We start from the raw sequence: 11,413 nt of genomic DNA on the forward strand, positions 1-11,413 counted from the left end.
TGATCGCCTGCACGATAACATAGTTTATAACTCGCAAACAGACACGAAGCCGCGCCAAAAAGTCTAGACTCGTCACGTGGGTAGCCTTCGACCAATCAGAACGCATTTTATCTAAATAACTCGCCTCGTCGGTAAATAGTCGTACCTGTGTGTTTCAATGGAGAGACTAAGATTTCGATAAAGTAGAGACATGGTGTTTTGTTTGTTAAAATCATGACATATCTTGATATCCCGTGAACATTCGAAGAAGTTCGCCCTTTTCATCTGGAATACCTAGCCATTTCTTCATCTGTGATTGCCTGTTAATGCTAGAGTTGTGAATATTTTGGAGCAGCCAGGTAAAATATTAAAAGATATATAAGTTAATGAACGCATGTTAACAACCCCCTAAGCTATTTGAAATGGACTCGCCCAGGTTAAGTTTTTTTACTCTTCTGTTGAAAAGTTGATTGCAATTTAAACTGAATTCTTTTTTTTTTTTAAATACCAAAATTTTTTCTCCCTTCTGTTTTTAGTGGCTTTGATACGGGAGAGCTCTTGGATAATTTACGCACATGCAAGCAGTTTCAACAAGATAGAGAGTCGGTGTTTATGTTTTCAATGGAATTTAAAGATTCATGAGGATTTTTCTTGCTATCAACATGTGATAAATTTATACATTACACGCCGACTATTAGCACAGACCATTAGATGTTTCGCCAACAAGCGTGGATTAAGTATTCTTTGGAAAATGTGTGATTACTTTCAGAAACACGCAGGAATTTTATGCTTTATGTGTTCGTATCCACCAAACCTTCACCATTAGTGAATATAGGACAATATCCAATGTTCCGGAAGAGGGGTATTCCGAGACTTATATGTTTCGTTCCAAGAGATCGACACTAGTACGCGAGCTCTGGAAACTGCGAATAACACAAAATGACTCCGAAAGTCAAAATGAAAAAGAAGCGAACGAAAGCAAATCAGTCCTTCATTCTATGTTGAAACGCCTCAAGGAGAAAAACTTGGAAATTTTGCTCCGAAGCATAGAGTCGAAGGGCAGGGAACAAACTCAATGTGTGTTGCTTCCCAATGTGGAATTAAAAATGGGGAAACACACGACGGACCCTCATATTCTGTGCTGTCAGGTTTGGCGTTGGCCCGACCTGACACTGGACACGACGTTACGGCAATTGCCGTGTTGTGAAACGGATAAAGATCCGCTGTACGTTTGTTGCAATCCACATCATTGGAGTATACAACAAACTGCAGGTAATAATTGTGTGTCCCAGGTAAAAAATAATGAATAAACAGGATTATCACCAGCCTCTACTGACCCTAGGAATCAAAACAGAAGTAGGACTTAAAAAGAAGGGGTTCTGGGGTGTCCAAGGTTAAAATATCGATAAACAGGGTTGTCCCTACCCCCGAGGTATTAAAACAGCAGCGGGACGTAAAAAGAAAAAGGGGATCTGGGGTTCCTCTCCTAGCAAGGGGGTTAAGATGGAATACATACGTGTACCATAGTTACCGGGGATTTTGTCATTTAATATGCCTGATTGAGAAATCTGGCCCCCGTGTCCCAGGATGCTGAATATAGCACCAAGAATTGGAGGGGGTATCTACTAAGATTTTGTATGTGTTTGTGGATACTGTGAATATCATGTATGAAAGTGTGTGAATAAACATCCTAGAATTCTGTAGGTCAACTGAATGTGTGGATGCAGAATGCATTGATCTTATCTATGTAGCATGGAATTGATCCTGTTGTTGTTATGTGAATGTTGGTCAATGGATCTATGTGGGTAATATCTAGGTCAATGATGAGTATTTGCATTTGTAGACATAGCATGTTGATGCTTTGTGAAATGTTTTGAAATGGATCAAATTAAGGAATTTTGGTCATTTCAAGCATTGGGAGGATGGTTGTGCCATGTTGATAAGGTCACAATCTGGGTAAGGTTTATTTGTGCATAAAGAAATTAAAATTTAAATTAAAATCAAATCTCTAAAGTGGCTTTTTATAGTACTGTTGTTTAACATTGAACCCATTTACAGCAGTGTTTTAGTGCTCCATGTATATATTTGCCATGGATTAACAGCTGATTAAAGCAAAACCCTGTCCACTTCTCTGAGGAGAATTCTACGTTTTTGATACACAAATCTGTTTCCATCTCTGTAGTCGAGCCAGATTTGAAAGGTTAATCAATCCAAGAAAATTAGGCCATTGAAAGCAAATTTCCAAAACTGTCTTCATCTTCTTAGTTTGTGCTCTTAGTGATATAAAGCATCTATGCTCTTTTGGTATTCAAAGAACATCTCAAAACATGATGAACACGTACAAAAACGGTAATGCTCAGAAAATAAAGTAAGAGTTAGAATAATTTTGTCGCGTACAGAGTGACCTTAAAAAGCTTTGCTATAATGTGTTCATATAATTTGGAGCAAGCACACGGCTTACCCTTACCCAAAGCTTCTTGTGCACAATCACTATAATAGATAAAAATTAACTCAAGTATCCACTTTTTGCATCAACATGATCAAGTGATTAGTGAATAGAGGAAACAGCAAGAGAGGCAAGAATTAGTATGAAACTGAAACAGTATAGAGGTAAACAAAAATTAATTCTGAATGCACCAGGCAGAACTCAAAATCTTGTTCCCATTTCTCAGTTTATAAACACGTTTCCTTCTGTAAAAGGGAGACCCCTCCAAGACACACGCATCCCCATCCAGTAAACACAAAATATGTAAACCCTCACCAGAGACTTAATGATAACCCCTCTCTTTCGATGAATAATGTCAAATTTTTAACAAGTTGAACCTGGAATGCTGAAATGATTGTAAAAGGAAAAGTGAAGGGCTGATGCAGTGATGAAGGGGTAAAGTCCTGGGGGGGGGACCCGAGGGCAGTCTGCCTCCCCTTTAAACAAGGAAAGTTTTTTAAAAATATCATCTGACATGATAAAGGATTCTAAAAAAGTCGTATCAATTTAAAAAAAAGTAGTGTTTCCATCATGTTCATTGTTATAGGAAAGAATTCACCTTTTAAAAGGAAACGGGAATGCAGTGACCCCCCCCCCCTTCACCTCCTTTCACACATTTAAAAACACATAGATTAGTACAATTTTCATGTTTGACTATTTACCTTTTTGAAAATTTTATTCTCCTTCCAACTGAAAAAAGTATGATCCACCCCCTTCGAAGGTCACAGTTGGTTCAGTGTAGAAGGGATAAAGTCATATTGCTTGTTGAATGTTGACACAAGGTCTAGGGACCCTAAAATGTTGGATCCACCACCGTGAAGGTCAGGATTGGTTCAGTGTTGAACATGTTGAAGGTATAAAGTCATATTGCCTGTTGACACACAGGGTGTAGGGACCCTAAAATGTTGGATCCACCTCTGTGAAGGTCACGTTGAAGGAATAAAGTCATACTGCTTGTTGACACAGGATGTAGAGACCCTGTTATAGGGGACTAGAGAGAGGAATTCTTGCTTGTTCTGTGTAAACAGAAGACAGTTTTAAAGGTCTCTCACTTGGTGTATTAGGTAGGCCTTAACTGCTGTTTAATGTTTGGGAAAGCGTATTCTCTGTGTTGGTTTAAAAGGCATGCTGATAAATGACTGTTTAGGAGAGGGGGGCACAGGTAGAAAGTTAAGACAGATATCAGGGATATGGAGAGAGGGGGGCTAAACCAGGGGGGAGAAAGAGAGGTGGAAGAAAGACTGAGATAAGAGAGAGAAAAGACAAACGGGACAACTGAGAGAGAAAGAAAGAGAAGAGAGGTTCCCTTTGTCTCAAGGAAAATGAAATACAGGATAGAAAAAGACAAAGGTAGAAATAGAGAGAAAGAAAGGAAAAGACAAAAGAGGGAGAGACAGAGAAATTAGAGGTTGACACTCAAGGAGAAAAAAGAAATAAGAAAAGTCCCTAGGCAAGAGTAGCTAGAGATAAGAAAGAGAAAAGACAAACATGACAATCTGAGAGGGGGGAAGGGGGGAGGTACACATGTCTCAAGGGAAAGGCAAAAAAAAAAGAAATATGATAGAACTTGTAGTTCTAAGAAGATAAAAGGTACGAAACAATAGAAAGAGAGAGAGAGAAAAGAAGAGACAAAACAGAGAGAGAGACAGAGAAAAATAGAGGGTAAAATTTTTTTTGGTCTCAGGAGAAAAAAAAAACAGTTATAGCCAGACAAGAAAGAGAGTGAGAAGGGTATGAACATGATGAAAGTGAAGAAAATAAAACTTTGTGGAAAGCATCAAAAGCAATGGTTAGGAAAAAAGACGTAAATGTATATTGAAGACTGAGGGAAGGAGAAAAGGGGAGGGGTGTTGGAAAAAGGGGGCGAGAGAAAATGTTGACAATAGCTAGAATTTGAAGATGTAAAAGTCAGAGCTTAAAAATCATCATCATCTTCATACATGTAAGGGAGTCATTTCTTCAGAATTAATTTGACTATTTCTCTGCATTCATACATTATATGACATGCAAGTTTTCACAATTGAAAACTGAAAAAGTAAACTAAAGGAGCTTTATTGCTTTGAACTGCAGAACTACCATTATTTCATTTTAATTCATTTAAGATGGAATTAACTGAATGTTTTTAATATAATTTCAGAATCTTCATATTGTGCTGACAAAGCAAATTCTCTTACCTCAGGTAAGCTTACAAATATATAGCAGAGCTAGAAATAATGATGTTATTGCTAGTTATTTGGGCCATCTAAATTTTAACTGGCCAGTTGAGAAAATTCCTCGTTTCACTCATCGTCGCAAACCACGGCCAAAATGTACGATCCTCTCCCATTCTGGCAGTGGTTGAATGAGGAGAGAATTCTTCGTAGCTCATTAAAATTTTGACCAATGCGAGTAAAGCATAGTCGGTAGATGAAATTTATCGCGACCTTTCAATATCCAATTGCAGTAAAGGAAATATTTCTTGCATACTGTTGACGTCAGTTGTTGATTTCAATTGCAATGGAAACAAAACTTGCCACTGACTGAATATGACGTCACAATAGAGAGGCGTAAATATTCAAGATTACGCTTGTGATCAAGCAGCCACGGGTAGGAGAGAGCTATATGTAACTTGAGACAATGTGTTTCACTGAGCAAGTACATATACAGTTGAACTTCGATATCTTAAACTCCAATTTCTCGAATTCCATGGATATGTCGAAGTGGTGCGGAAGTGCCATCCACATATTCTTTAAGTATTTTACCCTCGATATCTCAAATTCTCAGATATTTTAAAGTTTTGTCTCATCAGCCCTATCAGTTTCGAGATAACGAAGTTTTACTGTATGTACAGTTGAACCTCTCTGTCTCAAACTTGATGGGACCAAGAAAAACAAACTTGATGAAATTTCAGTGTTCAATATACTTAGGGGAAAAAAGTGTGACTTCTAAATCACTTAAACATGTCCAAGTTTGCATTTATTCTCCTATGTTAACTGAGCATGCAATCATTCAGATTTAAAACAAGACAACTCATTCTGAGAATGATCATGTTTTGTTTACATTGTGTTACTTCATAGTACAACCTATAACACCAAAATTTTGATACGACTTGAATCATTACAATTTGGACACAACTCTCTTAATGACAGAATTTTGATACATTATGTATAGCACAACAACAGAACAATACTGTATACAGGGAAATTTTTCGCCCCTGTTTTATTTTTGCCCCATTTGCCCGATCCTTCTTTGGGCGAATTTAAAACGAGGTAAAGTCAAAGAATACTGTATTATTTCTTAAACAAAACTGGGCGAATATAAAATGGGACAAAATTGTTTTCAAGTGTGAAACGGGCGAAAATAACATGGGGTGAAAATAACCCTGTATACAGTATCCAAGATTTTCAGACCATCTGGCTGGCTATGATTTCAAGTCCAGATCTAGATGCTTTTGATTCTATTTATGAACAGGACTGCAGATTTAAAAAGTGTACAGATTCTTGAAATGGACCTGTATACATGTACTCATATTATCATTCTGTTCCCCCCTAATTTTTTTTTCTGGGAAGAAAAGTTATTGGCTATTTGGCTTCCATATTTATGGAGATTGGATTGTCCAAGGGTAATAATGGTAGTAACCATTTCAAAAAAGTAAAGTTGAATTTTGATATCTATGATTGATTGTATATTGTTTAACGTCCCTCTTGAGAATCTCAGGGCCATTGAGCAGGGAGGGATCTTTTTTGTGCCAGCATCATCTACTGCGACACAGGACTTCAGCTTATACGGTCTCATCCGAAGGACTGGTCTCCACATCCCACAGTGGGATTCGAGCCAGCGACGTAAGAATCAACTTCGCGATTATAGAGCAGATACTCTAACCACTACACCATGTGCCAGAGTGGGTGACCATTTTAGATCAAATCCTGTCTTGTCCCTAGTCAGTTGGCAGTTGAGTACCTAATTTTGGTATCTTGAACATGCAGATATCTTGACTCTGATGCTCTAACAACTGCGCCACATGGACGACTATCAAAATTAAGTACTTTATTGCAAACTGACTAGTGCATAAGACAGGATTCAATCACCATATATGGTATATCTGCAATAAGAAGCATTTTACAGCTTAAAAATTATTTAATGAAAATTATATTGAAAAGACTTTTGTGTGGAAAAGTTACATGTACACCCAGATAAATGGGATATTATGAACTAATTGTTAAATTTGCATCTAAACAACTTAAAAAGTACATGTGTTTGTAGTAAGGTCATCAGAGAATATTTGCCTATGCCTCCACCTAACCCTTTACTCAAGGAATAACTGTCTTATTTTTTGATTTCATGGTGTGATCAATCGATTGGCTTGCGTGATAACTTGCATAGGCGTAATTATCATGCAAGCCAGTCGATTGAGCATCATCATGAAATCGAAAAATCTGACAGTTATTCCTTATATTTACATGCTCTTGATTCTGCCAATCCACGTGTTACAAGCCCTGCTTCTGTCTAGCTATTTATCCCACCCTGCACTTTTTTTTTTTTTAACCTCGCCTATTGATGAACCAGTACATTGATGGAGAAATAAAGTACATTAGCTATTTGTAATGTTATCTCGGACAAAGACATTGGAAATGTAAATATTTTGAAATTAAAGGAAAACATTGTTACAGAAAGGCTTAAAAATCTTTATAGATGTCATATATTAATTTTTCTTTTCTTTAATTTCAGGAATTGATTGGCCCAGTGATATTTCTATGGAAACAGTTTCCACGGAAACAGGTCTCACACCTTCATGCAGAAAACATTTTGACGGTGACATATCAGGTAACGAAAACACTTCTTTTTTCTGAGTGGTTTTCCTTTTAGAAGAATTGTTGCTTGTCCATTATGGCTTTCCCTTGAGTAGGTGGATCCCAGAATTTTTCTTCTTGCGAGTGGGAATCTTGAAATTGAGAGTGTATAATCGTACATCAATTTTAAAAACCCACTCAGCTCCCTGTAAGCTAAATCCATCAGTGCATTATGCCCCTTTGGTCTTTCCCTTTTGGAAGTTTTACCTAAATGTTAATTTTTCTTCACTAATGATTCCCTCATCAAATCAGAAATTGCTCAGTTTTTTTTTTTTTTTTGAGAAATTGTCTTACAGTCGCAGAATATATATATATTTTCTAGGAGTGAAACGGTTCACCGCGGTATCGGTTCACCGCGGTATTTTTTCTCGGTTCGATACACGGTACAAAATCTCTGCTTTCGGTTCGGTTTGTTTTACGGTCGGGATCGTCATTCAGTCGGGTTTGGCATAAGGTATAAAATGCTTTTCTGTATAATTTAGTTCAGAAATGTAAGTTTGTGTGGACTTGAAGTTTTTTAAAATAATTTTTAACAGTCAATCAATTAAATTGATACATTCTATCCATTTTGCACATAAATTATTTTACTAGATTTAGTAAAAGGTAGCATAAAACAACATTGAATCTGTTTCCTTCTATCAAAATGTATCGTATCGAAAATAACCGAACCGAGACCAAATTTTTCGATACGTATCGAACCGTGAAGGAGGCGTATCGTTTCACCCCTAATATTTTCTTTAGTTTGTGATCAGAGAATTGATTAGAAATTAAGGTATTTTTTACCCTTGAAAAGATAAAAGTGAAGTAGTCTCACATACACCTATTTTTGACCTATTATTGTCAATTTGTCTATGAAATGATCATTGATAATTTTTAAGGGCCCTCACTTAGCCCATGACTATTTTGAGAGATATCTCCTAATTATCGACTCAACATTCACAAATATTTTCTCTCCTAAATGCAGTCAAGTCTGTGTTAAGTATTTTTTTAAAAAGACAAGACCCCAAGATTTATTCCCAATATAAACTGCTAGCTCTTTAAGTTGATAATACACCACGAAATCCAAATATTTTTCTTGACGGAACAGTCAAGAGCGAGGTATTGTGTCGTTTGCCCTCGCGAGCGATTTAAATATTTGATCTTTGTTCTGCTCCAGGATGACCTACAATTGTAGTGTCTTCTTGTTAAACTGTGCCGTGAAGCGTGTCCTGTCTTTTTTCTTCTCTATCGAAATCTTTTTAGCCTGCCCAGGTAGAGAGAAGGAGAGAGAGAGAGGATCCCGTTTTATTTATTTTTTTCTTTCACTTTTCTGATATAAAAGATTTGTCATTCGTGACTACACGCTCCAGTCGTTAAGGTTTTTTTTTTTTGGCAGTGTACCTACATGAGGCAACACGAGAGAATTTTTTGGGCGAGTCCCTTGAACGTTTACTTCAATGTCATTTTAGTGCATTTTGTTAAGGAAAAAAAAAATTATAGAAGTACACCTTGCAATGCCTGCATTTCAAATCATTTTAAAACAAAAATCTGTTTAATCAGAAATGTAAACACATTTTCACATTTTGTACTTAAAAAAAAGATGGAACAGGCAAATATATCATAGGCTGGCTAAATGTTATTGAAATATCATAAAATTTACATGTACACTTACATATCTAGAAATTGCAAATAAAAGGGGTATCAGAAATACACATGAAGCTGGATGTCTTGAACTTTGAATTGTGAAATTTTTGGAAAGAAATATGTCGGCTTAAAAAGCAATAGAAGCTTCCAGCTTGACTGACACCTTTTCTACATGTAAAGTCTTTAAATTCCTCAAATCTGATATTTTAGTCATTTAAAAATTTTTTTGAATACATTTGATCATATTTATATCTTAATTTTTTATTAAGCACTTTTTTGTAAACATTGAATTTTTTTTTTTTTTTTTTTTTTTTTAAATTATTTCATTATTAACATGGTTATATATAACAGAAATGCTGCTGTGGAACCCCAAAAACCATGACCTGAAAACCCTGAAACTTAAAAAAGGGTTATGTTTATTGCTATGTTTTGTTATGGCGATATGAATTTTTCAATCTGTTTGCATATTTGTATTAGGTGAGGGTGTTTTAATAACACGGAATCAAGTCAAGTAGTCTTAAGGCTATAGCAGTTTAATTCCTATTTAGCTGTTAATACAGTATTGTTAACAATGGATTAAAGTTGTGTTTCGTGTGTGAAGAGTTTGCTGTTTATCATGTTCTATATGAAACACAACTATAAAAGTTATAGCATTCCTATATTCATTATGTTCAATATATATTATTATACCTCATTATAAATATTCTAAACAACGCATTATCTGATTAGTTCTAAGTTGTCACGTGATCAGGCCGCAAAACTTTATATTTCCCGGCCATCGGCACGCTTTTCATTATATTCCACCTCTTCGGAACACCTTGTGTATTTTCCCGCAACAAAGTTCTCGTTCCTTCAACGAAAACTCCCGAGAGAAGTAGACGTCACAATAGCCTGGTTGACGTCACAAAACTGATGATAATGTGTTGAGCAAAGGGTTTTATTAGTAACTTTATGTAAAAAATGAAAATGAATTTGAGACAGGTGTGGAATTTGAAAGTTTATGTTTTATTTCAAAGGTTTTGCTTGTTTCGGTATAATAAACAATTCATTGCATGAATGTTCTGGAAACATGAAGACTTATTCATCCAAGAAATATCATATTCCCCTCGGGCTAAGCCCTCGGGGAATATGATTTTTCTTGGCTGAATAAGTCTTCATATTTCCCTCACTGTCATGCAATAAATGTATATTGTACAAAGGTAAATGACATTGGACTCCCAGACATAAATAATATTAAATATAATTGAAAGTTTATAAAGATAAATTGATTGATACATGTATCGGTATTAAAAAGTAAATAATTTTAGAAAAATTCAAAGGCAGATCCAGCATGAGGGCATCAATCCACCCCACCCCCTACCCCTGTTGTCCCTGCCCCACCAAACAACCAAGCCCCTTGAAATTGTGTTTGTTAAACATGTACTATTTACCTTCAGTTTGTAAAAATTTATTAGCTTATAGGGGGTTTGCCACACCACAGCTTTGCTCTGGACCTGTTGGGGGCATCAAATTATGATGCAGTCCCCAGACGTCCTGCTTTTTACTGTGCCTCCTGTCATGAAATTCCTGAATCCACTACCAAAATCTATATATTCTTTTGATTTTATGAGGAAAAGATTAATAATTTGAAATATATCCATCAGATTACTACCTAGAGATTTTTTTTTTCAAATGCCACCAAGGTAAAACTTCATGTAGTAAAAAAGCAGGGAATTAGTTTAGTGTCAATTGGATTTGGTCTCTGGATTAAGTTGGAGATCTATTTTCTGAAAATGTACAACATGTAGTATCTAATCACTTCAGTAGAGATCTACACATATTTATTTTTTAAAACATGTACAGGTATATTTTTTTTCCTATTCATTAAAATTTATTTCTTAAAATTACTCTGTCCACTGCACAAATTTCCTGTTCACATTCTTATTTTTTTAAGTCTTTTGTTTTTATGGTAACTCATATATTCCGTAAATAAAAAAAGAAAATTAATGGTCTTCCTGCAATCCTACACTCAAAAAAGGAGCGTTTTCTAAAATTGGAAAAACAAAAAAATCAGTTTCTCCCAGGAACCTATATACTATGTATAAAGATAAATGTCTGTCAATCCTGGTGTCTATTTAGCATATTTTGAAATTCAGTAGCACCCAGGAGGAAGTTTGGAACCTAAACTTGTCACAAAACGCTGAAATGATCCTGATCGCTCAAACTTGGATTGTACCTTTAGTTAAGTAATGTCGGGCGACAGACGGGCTAACGAGAAGGTTCATTATCAGTTTATTATAGTACATATGCATATTATATTGACTGTCTCTAATCTTCTTCTTCCAGTCCCTTTTGAAATTGTGTCATTTTTTTTTTACTCGTGTGTGTGTTGAGTTCAGATGTAAAAGTGCATTGCGTTCGTTTGGGGAATGTTTGTGGAAGATGTTTGTCGAGACTTATTGGTGTCGAGATTAGACTTTATAAAATATGATTTGTCTGTAAGAAGTAAAAGTGTGCT

At 35.8% G+C, this 11,413-nt stretch overlaps 1 protein-coding gene across 1 annotated transcript; it reads left to right on the forward strand.

The window, feature by feature from the left end:
* Window positions 1-116: 116 nt before the first annotated feature.
* LOC134250067 (mothers against decapentaplegic homolog 6-like) lies at window positions 117-7,382 on the forward strand. Its single transcript, XM_062732418.1, has 4 exons — window positions 117-338; window positions 516-1,251; window positions 4,602-4,643; window positions 7,172-7,382. Exons 2-4 carry the CDS (start codon window positions 858-860, stop codon window positions 7,291-7,293), a joined length of 558 nt encoding a protein of 185 aa, XP_062588402.1. The 5' UTR covers window positions 117-338; window positions 516-857; the 3' UTR covers window positions 7,294-7,382.
* Window positions 7,383-11,413: the final 4,031 nt, after the last annotated feature.

This window comes from Saccostrea cucullata, unplaced genomic scaffold, assembly GCF_032062105.1.
Source record: "Saccostrea cucullata isolate Sc308-1 unplaced genomic scaffold, CSIRO_AGI_Scuc_v1 ctg17038, whole genome shotgun sequence".
NCBI lineage: Eukaryota > Metazoa > Mollusca > Bivalvia > Ostreida > Ostreidae > Saccostrea > Saccostrea cuccullata.